Source organism: Ursus maritimus, unplaced genomic scaffold, assembly GCF_017311325.1.
Source record: "Ursus maritimus isolate PB19 unplaced genomic scaffold, ASM1731132v1 scaffold_26, whole genome shotgun sequence".
Classification (NCBI taxonomy): Eukaryota; Metazoa; Chordata; class Mammalia; order Carnivora; family Ursidae; genus Ursus; species Ursus maritimus.
The window spans coordinates 35,643,394-35,662,327 of NW_024425119.1; the positions used below are offsets into that span (position 1 = coordinate 35,643,394).

The window sequence follows — 18,934 nt, forward strand, 5'->3', positions numbered from 1 at the left end:
AGAGGCAGAATGAAGGTACCCATCACAGTCCCCACTTACACATATAATTTAGTGAAAATCACCATTCAATTTGGAAATAGCATGGTGGGAGTTTTTCATCAGCAGAACTAGGAAGCAATTTGTATATTGAGGCATCTATGGGAAAAGGAATACATTGAACAAGACACTTGAACACATTATAAGGTAAGAGAAATATTTATTTAATTTTGCACAAGAACGAGCTTATACTGAACAAATCCAACCAAATAATATTAAGTGCAGTAAAACAAGGAAATAGGGATGACCTTTCCTGTTAGAAAATATTAAGTAACCATGCCTGTGCATTATTTTTATCATTACAATAACTTGTTTCAGATTTCTTTTCGGAGTGTATACTGTACATAACACATTATAGCTTTTTTGCTTTGCTTCTGAAAATATAATTCATTCACTGCCTTGCTTTTTATTTATTTATTTTTTGCAGTGAGGAACCTAACTGATTCGTGAAGATTCTGATCTAGAGAAAAATTTTCTGCACCAGTGAAGCTGGAGGCTTTCAAAGCTCTGATGGGCTCAGGCTTTATATCCAGGGGTCATGATGTCATGGTGTGTATTCTACACCCATTCTTCTACCACGGTGATGTCAGACACAGTAGAAGCAGAATTCTGGTCTCGTTTTGCCCCAAGAATTTTCCTTTAGTGATTTTCTCAAGCTTCACAAATTTCATAATTGAATGTTCACTCAGCTATTAACAAAGCTGCACTTAGCTGCCCACAAATCATCCACTTTAAGTTTTAACTTTTTTTTTTTTTTGGTCTTTTTAATGAAGGAACATTCTTTAAACAGAAATCTCCCGTGAGACCGTTAACTTCACAGTTCCTGAAGGCACTGTGGATCCACTGAGCAACAGATGTGGCCATTCTAGAGAAGAAAAAAGAGGAAAGAAAAGGATGGTATAAGCTGTTAAGCCATTAGTAAATACTCACACTTATTGATTGGTGCACATAAATCTAACTGGGGCTTGTTATTTATGCAGCCCTGCAAGTTCAACAGCCCAGTCACTTCTCATGTCTCTGCTACTGCAGAACCAATTATGCCCAGTTACTTGTGGCAAATCATAGACAAGCTTTATTTACCACATGGCACCTTCTTAGGTCACATTTGTTCTCTTAATTATTCATCCACAAAATACAAATTGAGTATATTGAGCCCTAGGTATACTGATGAATAAGCAGACATGGTCACTACCCTCATAGGGTAGTGGTTATAGTTTGGGGGGGGGGCAGGAAACTAATGAATACCAGGCAAACATATAATCAAAAATTGTGAGAAGTGCTAAAAAAAGAAATAAACTAGGTGGTGTCAGGAGACTAATAAAAGACTAGCTGGGGCACCTGCGTGGCTCAGTCGGTTAAGCATCTGCCTTCTGCTCAGGTCATGATCCCAGAGTCCTGGGATTGAGTCCCGCATTGGGCTCCCTGCTCAGCAGGGCATCTGCTTCTCCCTCTGTCCCTCCCCCTCCTCATGCTCTCTGTCTCCTTCGCAAAGTAAATAAATAAAATCTTTAAAAAATAATAATAAAAAAAGACTGGCTACTTAGATTAGGTGCTCAGGGTAGACTTCTCTGTAGAAGTGATATTTAAACCAAGACCTCAGTGTAACGCGCAGGTTGGCCAAAAGTACAGGGAACAGAATGAGTAAAGGCTTTGAGATGAAAACAGTTTTGTTTAGTTAAGAAGCTGAAAAAAAGGTCTGGGTGAGAATTTTGAGTTCGTGAAGAAAACAGTGTAGAGATGAAGTAGGAATAATAGCAGGGAAGGGCCAGATACACATAATTAGTTTTTTGAATAAAATACCAAAATAATACAGCACATTACAAAAAAGAAAAAAAAAATCTTACCCTTTGATTCCTCGCACTCTTACTTTCTTCAACCAGCTAACTGATAATGATGTTTATGTTAATATCGTTACTACAATCATAAGATGATAATATCCTTCTACTTCTTGAGTGCATACTCTGTGTCAGACACTTTGCTAGGCACTTTAAATACATCATCTAATTTCAACCTCACAGCATTCCCAGTGGGTCACCATTAATAGTCACACTTTCTAGATTCAGAAACTGAAGATCAGAAAGCTTAAATATCATGTCCAAAATCACACAGCTAACAATGGTAGAGCAGGGATTAAAATTCAGGTTAGTCTGACTCTAAAAACCATCCTCTATTTGATATTTCCCCTCCGATAAGTGACTTTAGATGACTTAAAAGTGTATTACACTTTTAGGATAAAATCAAAGTATCTGTTCTATAAGACAAAAGATTTTGATACTTTAAACTTTTTTGAAGTACACCAAATGAGGGGAAAACTAGTCCATTTCCAAGAAGAGTATTATCAATGTAAGCTAATACTCTTCTGTTCTTAATTATTCTGAAGCAGAGTTCTTATTCTGACAGCAAGAGAAAGTCTCAGCATCTCTCGGATCTCTAGTGGCATTTTAAAGATTTGTCATCATGTTCAGAGGCAGGTTTCCTAACCATAACCATTACATCATCTTTCCCAGTCCAGTCACCTGATGATATAAGAGATGTGCCAGTTCCTGAGAGTATCAGTTCCTCAAATTGTATGGCTTTTGAGCAGAAAGTGAGGGAATTTCTGGAGCTTTCTACCATTGAGTATGTAAAGCTAGCATTAGAACCCTATGGGTGGAAAAATCATTATTATGGTTCCCATGAGTATGTTTTAGGAAGGGACTGTGTATTTTCCAAAATCTTCCAGGAATGTTTTTCTTATTCCATATCCATATTTTCTGTTACAATAAGATAAATGCTCTATAAATCATATACCATTGGAAACTCCTCAATTAGGGAAACATAGTTCATACACGAATGAATAATAAGATATCCTATTGGAGTTCCAGTTTCAGTAATGGCATAATTGCTTATATAAAACTAACCTTCCCATAGATAGCTATGAAGGGTCTGGACAAAATAGAAAAAATGACTATTTGAAAGCAATAGATAGTGACCAAGGGCAGGCAGACACTGGAAAGGTTTCAATCTGTAAAAGAAAGGAAATGTGTTGTGTGAGATTTATTTTTACTTGGCATTCCCCCTGAGGGCACTCTGTAGTCTGTGCAACTTAGGCTAACTGTAACTCAGGCAGAAAGATACCCTCTGATAGGCCTCGACGTCAGAGGACAACTTTTAGGGCTGCCAGAGTGGTTGTAAATTCAGAGGGAAATATCTAGAAAGGAGGGAGTGAATCAGCATATAAACTCCCCGCAAATCCTTGGTTGGTCTTTGAATTACAGAAGAAAGTAAAGAGCTAATGACTTACAGCTTGAAGTTTGAAAGATCTGGGCAGGGATTTCAAATGCTGCTTACTGTGGGTAGCAGTGTTTAAAATCTGTGTCCTTCCAAGTTAGGAAGGACTGATTAAAAAAAATTCAGGCTTTTCATTGAAAGCCCAAAAGGGCCATGATTAGGAGTAAAACAATGTCTCAAGATTAAGGGACTTACCCTAGAACTAAGGGTAAATCTTGAATAGACCCACCGAACCAGAGTAAAATGAAGCTTTCTTAAGTGCAAGGTGATAGGCCAGTAATTTGCCAACTGCTAGAACAAACAGTCTTCAGAGGAAGCTAACAGAACATAGGGTCTGTGCCATATATCATCCATGATATCCAATACGCCATAAAAAGTATTAGATATGCAAAGAACGACAAGAAAAGGTGACTCCTAATCAAGAGAAAAAGTAATGAATAGAAATGACTCAAAGATAATCCAGATGGAATAATTAGCAGACAAGAACTGGAAAGTATCTATTTTAAATATGTTTGAAATAAAAAAAAAATAGATGGTAAATCTCAGCAGATAAATAAAACTATAAGTAGAATTAAGTGGAAATTTTGGAATGAAAATTACAGTATTTGAAATGAAAAATTCATTGGATAGGTTTAATAGCAGATTAGACATGGCAGAAGGAACAGTAAATGTATAACAAAAAATAGAAATTATCCAATGTAAAACAAAGAGAAAAAAGACTGATATAAAAATAGAGCTTCAGTGACCTTCAGGATAGTATTAAGCCATATAACATATGAGTAATCATAGTCCCAGAAGAATAGGAGGGAGGAAATTGCAGAGAAAATACTTGAAAATATTTGAAGAAACCATGGTCAAAATTTTATCAAATTTCTTGGAAAACAACAACAACAACAACAGCACCAACTTACTTAAAAAACCCAGCAAACATCAAAGAATAAAGTCAAACAAAATATCACATCTAAGTGTATCACAGTCAAACTTCTAAAAATCAAAGATAGAGAATTGTGAAAGGAAACAGAGGGGGGATAAGACATACTTTATACAGGAGAACAAAATTTAAAATGATAGCTGAATCCTCATCAGAAACAATAGAGCCATGAACACAACAGAGTATCACCTTTAAAGTCACAGATTTGTATCTGTGAATCTGTGAATCCAAAATGCTATATTAAATAAAAATATCCTTTAAAAATAAAGATAATTTCAGATAAATGGAACTTGAGAGATCTGTTAACCAATGGATCTACAATATGGAAAATGCTAAAGGAAGTTAAAACGGAAGGGAAGTGATACCAGATGGAGACTCAAATATGTGAGAAGAAATGAACACTAGAAATGGCATATATGTGGATAAATATGAAATACAGCATTTCTTCTTCCCTTAACTTCCTTAAGAGATATTTGGCTGATTAAAGCAAAAATAGTAACAAGGAATTTTAGGGTTTATAGCTTACATAGTTATAAAATACATGATTATTATAGCTCAAAGACTAAGGGGGATGGAATTCTATTATGCTGAAGTTCTTATATTTTATGTAAAGTAGTATAATATTAAGTCTTATTATATTGTAATAAATTAATGCTATATATTATAATCTCTAGATCAGCAACTAAAATACTAATATAAAAAGTTTCAGTTAAGGGGCGCCTGGATGGCGCAGTTGGTTAAGCAACTGCCTTGGGCTTAGGTCATGATCCCGGGGTCTTGGCTTCAAGCCCAGTATTGGGCTCTTTGCTCAGCGGGGAGCCTTTTTCTCCCCTCCCTCTGCCTACCGCCCCCCCCACGCTTGTGCTCTTTCTCTCTGTCAAACAAATAAATAAAACCTTTTTAAAAAAAAGTTATAGTTAAAAATCCAAAAGAACAATTAAATTTAAATAATATAAAAAGTTAAACAGAAAGAAGGAAGAAATGGAGGAATAGGAATATGAAAAATAGGACAAAAATAAAACAAACGGCAAAATGGTAGCCCTATATCCACCAATGCCAAAAAATTACATTATGTAATGTAATACAAAGGTAAATTGTAAAAAAAACGGACCAAACACTTCAAATAAAAGACAGAGACTGTCATACTGGATAGCAAAATAAGAACTAAGTGTACAATATCTATAAAACATGCCGTTTGAATATAAAACCATAGATGGGTTGAAAGTAAATGGGTTGAAAGTAGATGGATCAAATCAAAATGAATATGTGAAAAAAATTGACTTCAAGTCTAGAAGGCTTGCTAGATAAAAGGAGGACATTACATAATGATAAAATGATTAATTTACCAAAAGACATAAAAGAGTACATCCTGGGTGATTCCATTTATATGAAATTTTTAAAAAGCAAAATAAATCTATTACAATGAAATCAAATTGAAGTTTGCTATGGTAAGTTGGTATTGCCTGGAAGGGGGAAAAAAGGTATTCACTCAAGTGTTGGAAATATTCTATATTTTGATTTATAAGACTCATTTCACTATAGTTAATATTACCTTGATAAAAACTAAAATAAAAGGGGATCCACTGAAACTTAGTCTGATTACTAGGAATAGTAACGACCTACTATTATAATGAATTATAAAAACTAGTTGTTTTTACATAGTACACAGTAAGTTTCCTTAACAACCTGTTATTTTTGGCTATATTTATTCTATGTTTTTAAAAAGTTTTTAAAAAAGTCATTGTCACTATTTTTTTGCTAAACTCAAATCAAAATTACAAGACAGCTGACTTTTAATTTTCAGTTAATATATTTATATATGATACATGCATAATATATTTTAATGTTATTTATATTCAATATATTTAGTTTTTATTCATTTATTAATTTACTGTATAATTAATATATTAATCTTACAAATTATACAGATTATACAGATGTATTTATAAATAATATATTTTTAAACATCCCACTATCATCAGTATTATAGTATGTCTTTATAGAATTCATTTTCGTACTCTTTTATTTTCAATCTTGCAATTTAAGTGTATATGTAACTATATATTATATTTTTAGTGTAGGTTTTATTTTAAGCCTTTTTTTCAATGGCTGAATAATATAATCATATAATTATATATAATTACGTAATTATGATATATTGCATCATAAAGAATTACTAGAACTTATTTAACTATTTTTTATTTTTGAACACCTTGGTTTCTTCCTTGACTTTGTATGACAGATAATATTGAGGTGAATATTGTCATGCCTATAGCACCTTCCATATTTTAGAGTATTTCTTTAGGTTATATTCTCAGACCTGTGGTTAATATGACAAAAGATGTTTTGAGTTGGGATGGGGAGTAGGCAAAGAGGTGTATTTGTGGCTGTTGACATGTGTTTTTCAATGTCACTAACAATTCATAAGAGTTATAGTTCCAGCACATCTCTGTCAGGACTGGAAATTACTGTGAGATTTTTTTATTGTAGTATGTGAAAATAATAATTCATTATGTTAGTTTACATTAGAGTTTTAATTGTTTAAAGGTTGAATAATTTCCTCTTTTTTTTAATAGCTGCATTTTTTAAGTAAATTGTTTATTCATTCTTTGTTGATTTATTTATGGAAGAATAATGCTTTTTCTTGTTAAATTTTATATGTTTTTAATTTAACAAAGAAATCATATCTTCTGGAAGAACTTTTTTCCAACCTCTAGTTGTGACTTCTTATTTTGCTAATTTTATTTATCTATAGATGCTCTAAATTTTCTTTGAGGTATACTTTATCACTTTTAAGTTAGAAAAGGCATCTCCCTTCCAGAATGTTGATTAACATTTGATTACATCTTCTTTTTATTTTTAGTATCTAACATTTCTTCCATGTAGAATTTGTTTTGATATATGATAACATATAAAATTACTGCCCTCAAATTGCTGCCCAGGCATTCCAATATATATAGAATAATCCTTTCTTCCTCTATTGGTTTGCAAATCTATATAGAATAATCCTTTCTTCCTTTATTGATCTGAAAATCTCTCCTGATCAAACAGGAAAGTCTTCATTTTAATGTCCTCATTGATGGGGCATTTGTTTCCATAAATAGATCTAGTTATCTATTCTAATGTTAGTACAGAAGCCTGCTTTCAAAACTTTAAGTCTGCTGTGTCAGATAGATGAAGGTAAAGTTTAGGAAGTTAGGAGCTTCATCCTTAAAACTCTAATTTTCTATATACCTCAATTATTTCAGTATTACATCTAGAGTCTCCCCAGGAATTAAAAGTAGGCCCCTGGTTTCCAATTTCCAAATGGTCTGTTTGGTAATTATTTATTAAAGGAAATGACCTTCTAATTCCTCTTCCCTTCGTATTCATTTCTAAACTGGACACATCCCTAGTTATTGCTTGAAGCTCAAAACATAACCGCCTAAAAGCACTCTGACCCATCAAAGGGTTCATTGTCTCTCTTAGATTTAGGAAAGACAACGTTAGTAATTCACTTTTGACTCAAGAGTTTAACCTCCGAATGGAGGAACACTTTTTGTTTTTTTTAACCTAAGCAAATTAAATCTGAAGAAAACTCCTTAAAAAACTCCCCCCTGCTAATTCTGAATTCCTCAGATCCTTATCTTCAATGTCATTTGCTCAGAAGATAATTGGTACACATGTTGTACAGTCCTTTAGCACAGTGCTCCTTTCCTTCAGAGCATCCATCACAATCTAGAATGTTGTCTTTATCTGTTTCATGACTTGATTACTATCTATTTACTCTATTACCAACAATAATAGCCAATATTGAGTGTTTACTCTGAATGTGCATGAAATGTGTAGGAAACTTTTTTATGAATCTTCTCACCTAATTCTTATAGCAACCCTCTCATGTAGGTACTGAAACTATTCCTAGGTAGGTACTATTTTTATTCTTATTTTTCAGGTGTGCAAGCTGAGCCACAGAGAGATTAATGAACATCCTTTGAGATCACATTGCTAGTATGGCTGATCAGGCTTTGAATCCAGGTGGCCTGATTCTAGACACTGCGTTCTTCACCTCTAGACCAGTGCTGTCCAGCAGAACATCCTGTGATGATAGAAATATTCTTTATATGTGCTGTCTAATATGATAGCTAGTAGCCACATGTAGCTATTGTTCAGTTAAAATGTGGCCAGCGTGACTGAGAAATTGAAGTTTTAATTTTATTTAATTTTAATTATTTTAAATAGCCACATGTGGCTACTGACTACCATACTGGACAGCACAGCTCTAGACAATAACGTACTAGGTAATAATTTCCAGGGACAGTTGTATCTGTTTTGCTTATCATTACACTCCTGGTACTAGCATAATACCTGGCACAATGTATTTATTGACTAGGATGAATAATTCATAGGAGAGTAGGACAGGGATATAAGAAGTAGAAAGGGTGCTCTGAAAGCACCAGATTGTGGAAAATGCTCACCTCCAATGCAATATCTGTACCTGTTTTGCATCCATTTTATTTTGAAAACAACACAAAATAAACATAATAAAAATGTGTATTTGGGATAAATTCGGTAAAATAGCACATATTTTTATAACTCATACTTAAGAAGGGAAACAGCATCAAACAGTAACTTCTGAGAATCAGCACTTATCTGACAAAAAAATGAATTTAATTCTAAAATACGCTTTCTGGAATACATTCCTATCATGAGGCAAAAAATCCTACTATTTGTTTATAAGACAGTAAATGACAAATGTATTCATGCTTTTCACCCCAGAAAACACTCTCATGTTTTTCTGTCTATTATTGAATGCATTTTTTTTTCCCGGAAATATCTGTGTGAGCCATATTTGTGTGTTTTTCATCCTATCACCTGCTATATATTTTTGCTGTCACTTCTCAGAACAATAATCTTAGTTAGATTAAGAGTGTATATGGGGCACGTGGCTTGTTCAGTTGGTGGATCATGTGACTCCTGATTTCAGGGTTGTGAGTTCGAGCTGCATTTTGGGTGTAGAGATTTCTTTTAAAATATTTTTTAAAAAAAGAGTGTAAAAGGACTTGACTTTAATTGGTAAGTAAATGTCAGAAAGTATTTCCCTATTGGTCATTAATGCTGAAGTTTCTAGATATGCATTGCTAAGTGTACTCCTATTAAATGTACATTAAAGCAATACCGTATATACATTAGTCACTTTCGTAGTAGTAGTAGCAGTAGTAGTAACTTTCAAATTTGCTAATGCACTTTCAGAAAACGCAGTAAATGTTCACTCAAAAAGCTTTGCTTGATTGACAAAAATTACATTGACTGAAAGAGACAGAAATTTTGGTTTGAAATAGATAATAGTATCTCAAAGCTTAAAGCATTTTCTATTTCTTTGTCCTGTTACGTTAAGCCACTCTAGTAAGAATTTGTGCTAAGTGAATCTGAATTAAATTGCTCTATTGAAAAAAAAAAAATTCATGGAATTGAGCACTTAAAAAAACAGAGTTAGAGATACCTGGCTGTGTTATGTTGGAAAAAATCTGAATCTTTGCTTTCCTGTGTTGTTGTTATTAAGCCTTAAGATTATTTACTTAGTTTTAGTGTTGATTCAAAAATTATGACTATGAAATAGAGTGACCACTAAATCAACATTTGTAGGAATAATAATCCAGTAGAATGCTTTCAACTTTGCCAGTATCCATGAACTCTCTATACCGTCTACCTTATCTGTATTTTTGTTCTCATTGAAGTAAAAGGCACATGCTCTATTTTCCTATGAGAATAAGAAGAAAAATCTTTATAATGATTTTTCTCCAACTGCAGGAATAAAATAGACAACAGATCTTAAATTTTTCAACCCAATGTAACTGACCACAACAAACCAAGAAATATGCCCATTTTTTCCATATTGATTTTCACTTTGGAAAATGTAATATATTTACTTTGTCGATATATCTTACAGACCTCATAAAAGGACCAGATAAAAATCAATAAAATAATATTGTCTTCCATCATGAAAGAAGAAACATGCAGTTTGTGTTGTAGATTTTTTTTTAAAGACGTGTAGAGTTAGATACTTTCGGGCAATTTAAGTAGGTTCACTCTGTTCTGGTGACATAAATAGCTGATCATTCTGGTTTCTGATCAATGCATTTCCTTCTCCCTGAATATGCTTGAGGATGCACAGGGCAGTTAGCCTTGGCACTAATAAAGCTGAGTGGCCCTCCTCCCACCTCTGTTTCAACAATAAATAGGAAAAAAAAAAATACTTTCCATTGGCCTAGGTTAAGCAAATTAATATCGATGAGCCCTGGGTACAGCTGGCCAAGGGCTCCCTACTTGGCCCGAATTTAATAGGCTTTACCTTGCACTGGCAGAGGGTACACTCGGTGCCATGTTTGATCCAAGAGGACCCAGTGAAGCGAACCACATTCATCTCATCCAGGCAAGTTTTGGTGATGTCATTACGAATGGTGTCGGCCTGGCAAGGGTCAGTGACACAGCGCCGGCAGCACTCATTCTCTGGGAGGACACTGAATTCACATTCCACCTCTGGGCAAGGCAGAGGCCAACAGTCAACTTCCCCTTGCTGAAATGAAAGCAGATGCACCAGGGCAAGGAGAGAGGAAGGGAGGGTGTGGAGGGAGGCAGGGAGGGAGCACAGTGTTTACTGAATACTCAGTTTATTTGATGGATATTTATACTCACACCTTCAAAGCCATGAATCTTGCAGGGAATCTACAAAAGTCCTATCAGAGTGCTGAGGTCTATACTGCAGCTGAATTTTAAGAGTGTTCAAGGGTTAAATAAGAACAACGAACAAGAGCAAAACCCGTTCCCTTAAAACAATCAAATTTGCATGCTCTTATCTTTTCCCTGACAGAGAATTATTATTTACTATGGAAGAAGGTTTTCCTTAAATTTTTGCATAGTAGGTGCTTTTTTCATCTTTTGATCTCCCCCCCCACACCTTCTCATTTATTCCCTTCTGTATAAAGATGTCCATTTACAAGGAAATTAACTGAAATATGAAGGGAATTTGGCAGGCTTTCTTTGTTCATTTATATGTTTCTCAGATTAGGGATTTTGGAGGAAAAAAAAAACAACTAGGAACTGATTTCAGGCTTCTTTATCCATTCTGGGAAAATTGTGTGAATTGGATCTTTTTAAAATTTAGCTCCCACCTGTTTCCTATTTTCTTTATAATTCTGAATCTCATGGTCCTGGAGATGAAAGCAGCCTTCAGGCACAGAAACTGACCTTGTTCTTTCAATTGATTTTTGGGTTTAAAGTATAAAAAGGAAGCAACAAAAAAGCATTGCCTTAAAAATATCCTCACATAAATAGAAAGGAAACTAGCCATGACTTTAAAAGTAGCATCTGTGAAACTTTCTTCTATAAAGACACATAGACCAATTTTCCTTTTCATTTACACTATTCAAAAGAAACAAGAAGTTTGGTCAAATGAAAAAAGATTGGTGTTTTCCTGATTAAGTCTTTATTTTCTTTTTTCCTATTGTTTCCAGTAGAAGTTTTGTAAATATATACATTCAACTCTAATATTCCAATAAGTATTTATTGCAAATCCATATCGTGTAAAACAAGGTGCACACTTGAATAGCATTGATGGTAAAAATATTTAGAAGGAAAAAAGTGTGTGTGGTTTTTTGTTTCTGTTTTTTTAACTCTGAGCCTGACTGATAGAAATGGATTAACAGAAGTTCTACTTGGACAAGTAGAACATTTTTCACGAATGCCACTGTTCCGCTTACGACAGTCTGTGAGTAAACCTAAGCTGAATGGGATTGGGGATTCTAGGAGAGTCTTTTCTTCTTCTGAGCTCCGGAAGGATACACACGACATACCGTCCAACATTTACTCCCGGCTGTGCCTTCACAGGTCCTGACTGCATGCCCTCCATCTTGTCATCCTAGCCGGGCTCATTTTTTGTAACCACCGGCGCTACAGCCAGGTAGGTGCTGAGAACTGGCAGATGTGGGAGGGCAAGACTGTCTTCCTCGTTAGATTCTGGGCCTGAACTCCCCCTGTACTTCATGTAGCTAAACTTACCAAGCAGCGGCACTGTTGGCAGTTCTGGACCCAGGTGTCACCACTATTGTATAAGGTTTCCCCATTTTGATGGAGGCACTGACTACTAAGCCTTGGGTCACATTCAGGGCAGCAAAAAAGATCAACCGTGGGATTCTCGCAGTCACAGACCATCCGACGACACATTACGAATCCATTCTGTATGAGAAAGAAGAAAGCAGTTACCAAAGCCTCCATTTCTCTATATACGAACATCAGTGTAACAGATTTAAAGTTACATTTTGTAGCTAACACACAGAAATTACCCAAGCTGGAGAACTTCCAATTTCCTTTCCAAACACTGCTTGACCAGCAAATTTCCAGAAATGACCGGTATGAAATAACCACTACACAATCCTATGTATACATAAACATAGGTAATGTATATGTAAATATACATGTACTTGTTTATTAGTGTAGTAATTAGAATACTACCTAAATTTTGTTTTGTGTGAGGGCATGTGTATTTGTAGTTAGTAGTCAACAAGCTTTACCTACTGTTAAGTTTATGGAATATATTAGACCTTAAGTTTGTGTACAAACCGTTATCAATTTCTTTCATAATAATTGAGTCCTTCATACAGAGTGTTATTTATCTAACTATAATTTAAGTCTCAGTAATCAACTGAGTAATTAAAGTGGAACATCCCTTTAAAACTGAAACACAGACTAAATAGATCATTTTTACTCATAGGCCAAAGTATGTCCACTCTGGCTTCATATTGCATTCATTCAAATATGATACTGTTACTATGGAAACACTAGCATAGTTAGCAACAAAGCTTTGTCAACATATGGACAGATAAACACATTGTGGCATTTCCACAGGATGGAATACTATTCGGCAATAAAAAGGCATGGGTTACTGATATATGTAATTAATATAACTGAATGTTGAAAACATAATGCTGAGAGAAAGAAGCCAAACCAAAAAAAAGTATGTACTATATGTACCATCTACTATATAAAGCTCTAGAAAATACAAATCTAACCTACAGTCACCCAAATCAGTGTTTCCTTCAGGCTGACACTATGGGATTAACTAAGAAAGGTCAGAGACAACATTATGAGCAGATGAAAAAGTCCTTTTATGCTAACTGTGATAGCGATTAAGTAGATGCATTTCATTTGTCTAAGCTCATCAAGCTGTACATTTAAAACATATGCAAATTACATCCCAATAAAAATGATTGAAGTGTTTTATTTATACCTACCTGACATGAACACACAGAGCACCGGTCATTTTCCAACACCCAAATCTGACCATTGTGCTTAATTTTTCCATCATGGACGCAGTCCCCTGTGCAGTTCTTTCCATGAGGACATCGGCAATCGTATCCACCATCCAAGTTAAAGCAAATGGTATCATTGGCACAGCTATGCCTCCCGGTCCCACACTCATCAATATCTGCAGCCAAGAAAAGGCAGCAGGCAATGTGCTTAGAATATGCTCGGTTTCAAACAACTGCAATCAGGCAAGTTGTCTCCTAACCCAAAGCATTCAACTGTAAATTAATTTTCATCTTACTGGCATGCATTTCCTATTAAATGCTGACTAAAGCAATGTTAATGATCTAGGGATTTCACAGGAAAACATTATCATGCTTGACTTCAAACACTGGATAACCTTGGTTAGATTCTCAACTTTTATATTTCTGTAAATACCATTAGGCTTTATGGAACACTTATATTTTTTGAAAGGAAGACTAGAACTCAATTTATCAAACAAAAAGCAGTGGCAGTTGAAATTCTAAAAGTGCCTATGAGTTTTTACTGGGAAAATCATCCTCAGTGTGAAAATGGTGCTTACCCCCAATCCCTTCTTAGTGGGAGATGAAATGGCATGGGACCTCCTTTGGCATTTCGTTCAGCTTCAAGCACCCATCTGCCACCCCCACGTTAGCGCCTCCCAGTGTCCAGCCCGGGAGATGCCGCTCTTCCTTTACTGTCAGGCGTTTGCGCGCACTGTCCCCCACCCACAGAGGGCAAGGGACCATCCGCAATTATCATCGCTCCCACAAATCATCTCCCACTTCTTAACTTTTCCATTTCAGATGATCATTTTGTCTCCTGCCTGACTCAACTGGCAACGGCCCATTCTTCACCTGACCTCACCTATTCCATGGCAATCACAGCCTAAAGCATTTTCATACAGATGAAAAGCAAACATATCTTGACCCACAGATCAGGTCCATAAGAAGAGATGTGATTCATTTTATTTATCCCCATAATTTAAAGGTCACAAGCCAAAATACGTTTCAGGGATTTTGTATGAGTGGCAGTAAGCAGTTATTTCCTACTTCATCTGTTTCCTCTGAGTAAAGGTCAAGAAAGAAAAAATTAAATCACAGCAGAAGAAGTGGGTTCGAGAGAAGATGGAATGGGTAGCTTTTAACCAGGGGAACTGTATACTGATTTTCTCAGAAAATTTTAAAGATAGACATTAGTAGATACTTTTCTTAAATGGTTTGGTTTCAACATTATTGAAGATGTAGCCTAGTCAAGATTATATTTGAGCCATATTTAAATTCTTAAATATTAAGTTCTGTCACATGTGCATTTCTAAAAATAAGCCACGCGATATATTTCTCTCTATTTGCCTTGATTTTGATCGATGCCACCTCAACAAACCCGATGAATTCAGACAATGGCTGAAAAGATTTTTGTTAGAACTACAGTGAACACATTATTATAGCCTGATTTGTCAAGGATAATACAGTTTATAATTATAGAGTATGATCAAAAGCAGAACTGTTAGCCAGCAAGAGGATATATTTCACATTTTTAAAAAGTACATTGATATATATATTATATATATATAATATATTATATATATATATATAAATAGATATATATTTTTTCAGATCAGGGAAATTTGGCTGATGCTATTTAGAGAAAGAGGAGCAAGAAGTGAAATTTTATAAAACTATAAAATAGCTCTATATTTGGTCTATTCAGAATGATAAGGTATATTTGATGACTTGATCTTCGTTTCCTATTAAATATTCCTTTAATTAGGAACTATAATAAACAGGAAAAAACATTAACCATAGTTATTTGGTCTCTTTGACCACAAACTGTGCACATATTTCTTACTACATAACCCTTTAAATATCCACCATACGAATATTATTCCATTAATGGCAATGACTGGATTTTTATACTCATTTCATTTTGTTTGACATTTAAAATAAGAGCTCTGCTGTCAGGTAATGCATTTTTTTTTTTTCTTAAAGGCAGAGACAATCCTTGGGTTTGCTGCAGAAGACAAAGAAGAGGTGTCCAGCCACAAAAAGAACATGTGCTCTGAAATAAAGTACATTTACAATAAAGAATTAGAGTAATAAGTTACTTACAACAACGGTTGATATGTACTTGTCATACCTGGAGAAATGTGTAGGCAGAAAATCATTATGAACCAATGATTACCTTTTGCTATACAATGGGATTTGAATTAATTTGAATTCCCCTCCCCCCACCCCCGCTTGTTATCTACACTGGTTTCCCAATGCAGAGACTATTCTCAATTGAATGGTACGGAGTTTTGGAATTCATTGTTACATATAGTTTTATTATAATGTAAAATTCCTAAATTAAATATACACAAGGGGTGTATATTCTGCTTTGAAAAACCTACTATGATATATAAAAATTCCAACTTTAAAAATACCGATAACTCCTTTAGTAAGTTATTGAAGAAAAAATGTTACTAAATCCAATGACCAAGTCTCATTTCGGATTTAACTTATCTAGCAGTAGCATTTGATATAGTTCATTCTCCCTCCCTAATAAATTTTCTTTACTTGCTTCCTATCACATTGGTAGCTCTTCTGGATCTTTCTCCTGCCCACATATACATTCTAGTGGCAATTAAACTATGAATAAGATTTGGCCAAGCAAGAGGAAGTAAAGAGTGGCCTGGGCAGAGGTGCAGGTGTACTTGAAAGCCCAAAGTTTAGAGTCAGCAAGACGTGTTAGAGGGAATGAGTTGAATGTCCAGGAGGAACAGAGTAGTTAGACAGTGAGCTGGAGAGGTACTCAGGGCCAAGTAAAGGTCATGTTAAGAAATCTGAACTTCAGGGGTGCCTGGGTGGCACAGTTGGTTAAAAGTTTGACTCTTGGTTTCGGCACAGGTCACGATCTCATGGGTCATGAGACCGAGCCTCGCGTTGGGCTCCATACTCAGTGTGGAGTTTGCTTAAATTTTTCTCTCCCTCTCCCTCTGCTCCTTCCCTGCATCCTCTCTCTCTCTCAAGTAGATAAATCTTTAATAAAAAAAGAAATCTGTACTGCATCATAAAAATAATAAAATGTCATTTTAGGGAATTGCAAAAAAAAATCATAATCAGATTTTTTTTTTTTTTAAGAAAGATTCCTTTTGTTTCATTTTGGGAAAGGGATTTGAGTGGATTAGAATTTACAGCCAGGAGATCAATTAATAGGCTGTTTCAGTAGTCCAGGCAAGCAATGGTAATATAATAAAAGCAAACACTTACATGGTGGTTGGTATACTCCCAATTCTAAGTGCTTTCATATAATGATTCATTTAAACCTCACAACAACTGGTGGGTACAGTTATTCTCCCTATTTTATAGATTGGGAAGTTGAAGCATAGAAATGTTGCCTAACTTTCCCAAGGTCTAGTAAGGTATAGAGCCCAGGCGAGAATCCAAGCAGTAGGTCTTCAAGTCTGTGCTCTTAAGCACAGCACCGTACTGATCATTAGCAGGGGAGAGACGCACAGAAAGAAACAACGGGGAGAGAATCTTCCAAAATAGAAAAAACAAAGATAAAGCAACTTAGTGCTTTGTTAGCTTCAAAGGTTAGGGAGAGGAAGTGGTCCTGAATGATGTTTAAATTTCCGGCTTGGAAAATTTAACTGATGCTATTTTGAGAAAGAAGAGCAAGATCTCACTGTAGAGTGAAAGTGGGTGAGGAAAGCATGAGGAAAGGCAGGAGTTAGATTAGGACATGTTGAATTACACTTTCCTCTAGGCTTCCAAGTAGAGCTGTCCAGTAAATAGTTGGATATATGGGTCTGGAGTTCACAAAATAGAACTGGGCTCAAATATGGATTTGGTGAAGATATATTTTCATCATTTCCTTTCTCAAAAATAGTCCTTCAGAGTCAAGTTCATACTCCTTAGAAAGGCATTTAAAGCTACTTCTTTGGCTTATCTCTCTTTCCCTTTCTCAACTTGCCAATAATCACATCATACTTGAAGTCCTAATACAAATGCTAGACATTCAAGCCTTTCTTGTTCCCAAACAGAAAATCATTTCTTCTTTTATTTCCTAACAGCTCTAAATTCATATTTTTCTCAAGTATTTATTATTTTCAGCCTTGTAGCTTTCTCCTCTCTTAGAAAGTCACTATACTCTATCTCGTATGACAGTCGTGGTACATATTTTATGTCTTCCACAAGCTAAGAGCAGTGACCACACCTCCTTTATGATTCAGTGCAGCAGATGGCTGGCAAATACCTCAAGGTACTTGTGCATAGATTCAGTCACTACTTGTTGAAGTGAATTGGATTCATTTCATTTTTGTCCTTTTTCTTGATTTAGGTTAATAATTTACAATATTTGGCTTGAGCATAATACTCAAAACATGCTATTGTATGAACATTATTTTTTTGTCTTACAAGTTCAAAAACCTCACCAAGCTTAAAAATAATCCAGAAATTAAACTAATGGGGGGGGGAGTGGACATGTAAAAAAAATTTCTTATGTGAAAAAAAATACTGGGCTTTATTCTCAGAGAGAAACGTATTTTCAGGCATAGTAGAAATGATGACATGGAAAAGGAAAATGGTACTCAGGCACATTATCTGGGGATTCAATATCTATACCTCTGAGATAAATGGATGAGCAAAACAGCATATGATTTTTATGAATGCAGCTTATAAACACCTACGTTGTAGATTATTCAGCTGCAGCCTAAAAAGTAGTGAAACAGTACACAGTTATTTATTCATGTCTTCGAATATATTTATGCATGTCTTCAGAGTAATTGTGAGACTACTGCTGTGACTTTGTCCACTTGGAAATGCCTTTTTTTTTCAGCAACAGAAAAATGGCACCTGCTCAGATATAATCATACTCTTAAAAGTGTATCCTTCTAAATACTAATATTATAATTCTACAAATCACTGAAATTGTAGCAAATGGATAGTTGTTTAGAAGAAGCATTTTAGTCTTTTTTTTAATAACACTTTTTTTTTTTAAGGAATCCTTCAGAGCACATTGTCTTCTGAAAAAGTCATAGGTTTTTTTCTGATAATCATTATAAATTCTGTTGGAAGATACATCTTTCCAGAGTTGTATTAAAAAAAAAAAAGATTTCCCACTGTTTCTGTTTAAAGAATTTCCTTGAAAAGTCTGTTTTGCATAAATATCTCATACGATCCTTTACTTCCCCATCTTCATCTTTATCACGTGTTACTTTAATGCCTATTTTCATTTCCCTTGTTACTTTCTAAACACTTGTGAGTGCACTAATTATGTTTTGTCATTCTGTCCTGATCACTACTTTATATATTTAGTTCTAACACAGGACTATATCTACTATTATCTTACTATATATCTACTTCTAACAGAGGTATGTTCCTAATGTACTTCTGATTAAATAATCTGATTAAATAT

General features: G+C 34.8%; 1 protein-coding gene across 1 annotated transcript in view; it reads right to left on the minus strand.

Annotated features, from left to right (window-relative positions):
- Positions 1–200: 200 nt before the first annotated feature.
- Positions 201–18,934, minus strand: part of NELL2 (neural EGFL like 2) — a 231,083-nt gene continuing 212,349 nt past the window's right edge. The window contains exons 14-17 of the mRNA XM_008704714.2: positions 13,504–13,697; positions 12,272–12,448; positions 10,566–10,790; positions 201–901 (exon numbers count right to left, since the gene is read on the minus strand). Of these exons, the coding sequence (XP_008702936.2) occupies positions 851–901; positions 10,566–10,790; positions 12,272–12,448; positions 13,504–13,697 (647 nt within the window). The 3' untranslated portion in view covers positions 201–850. The remainder of the gene's footprint in view (positions 902–10,565; positions 10,791–12,271; positions 12,449–13,503; positions 13,698–18,934) is intronic.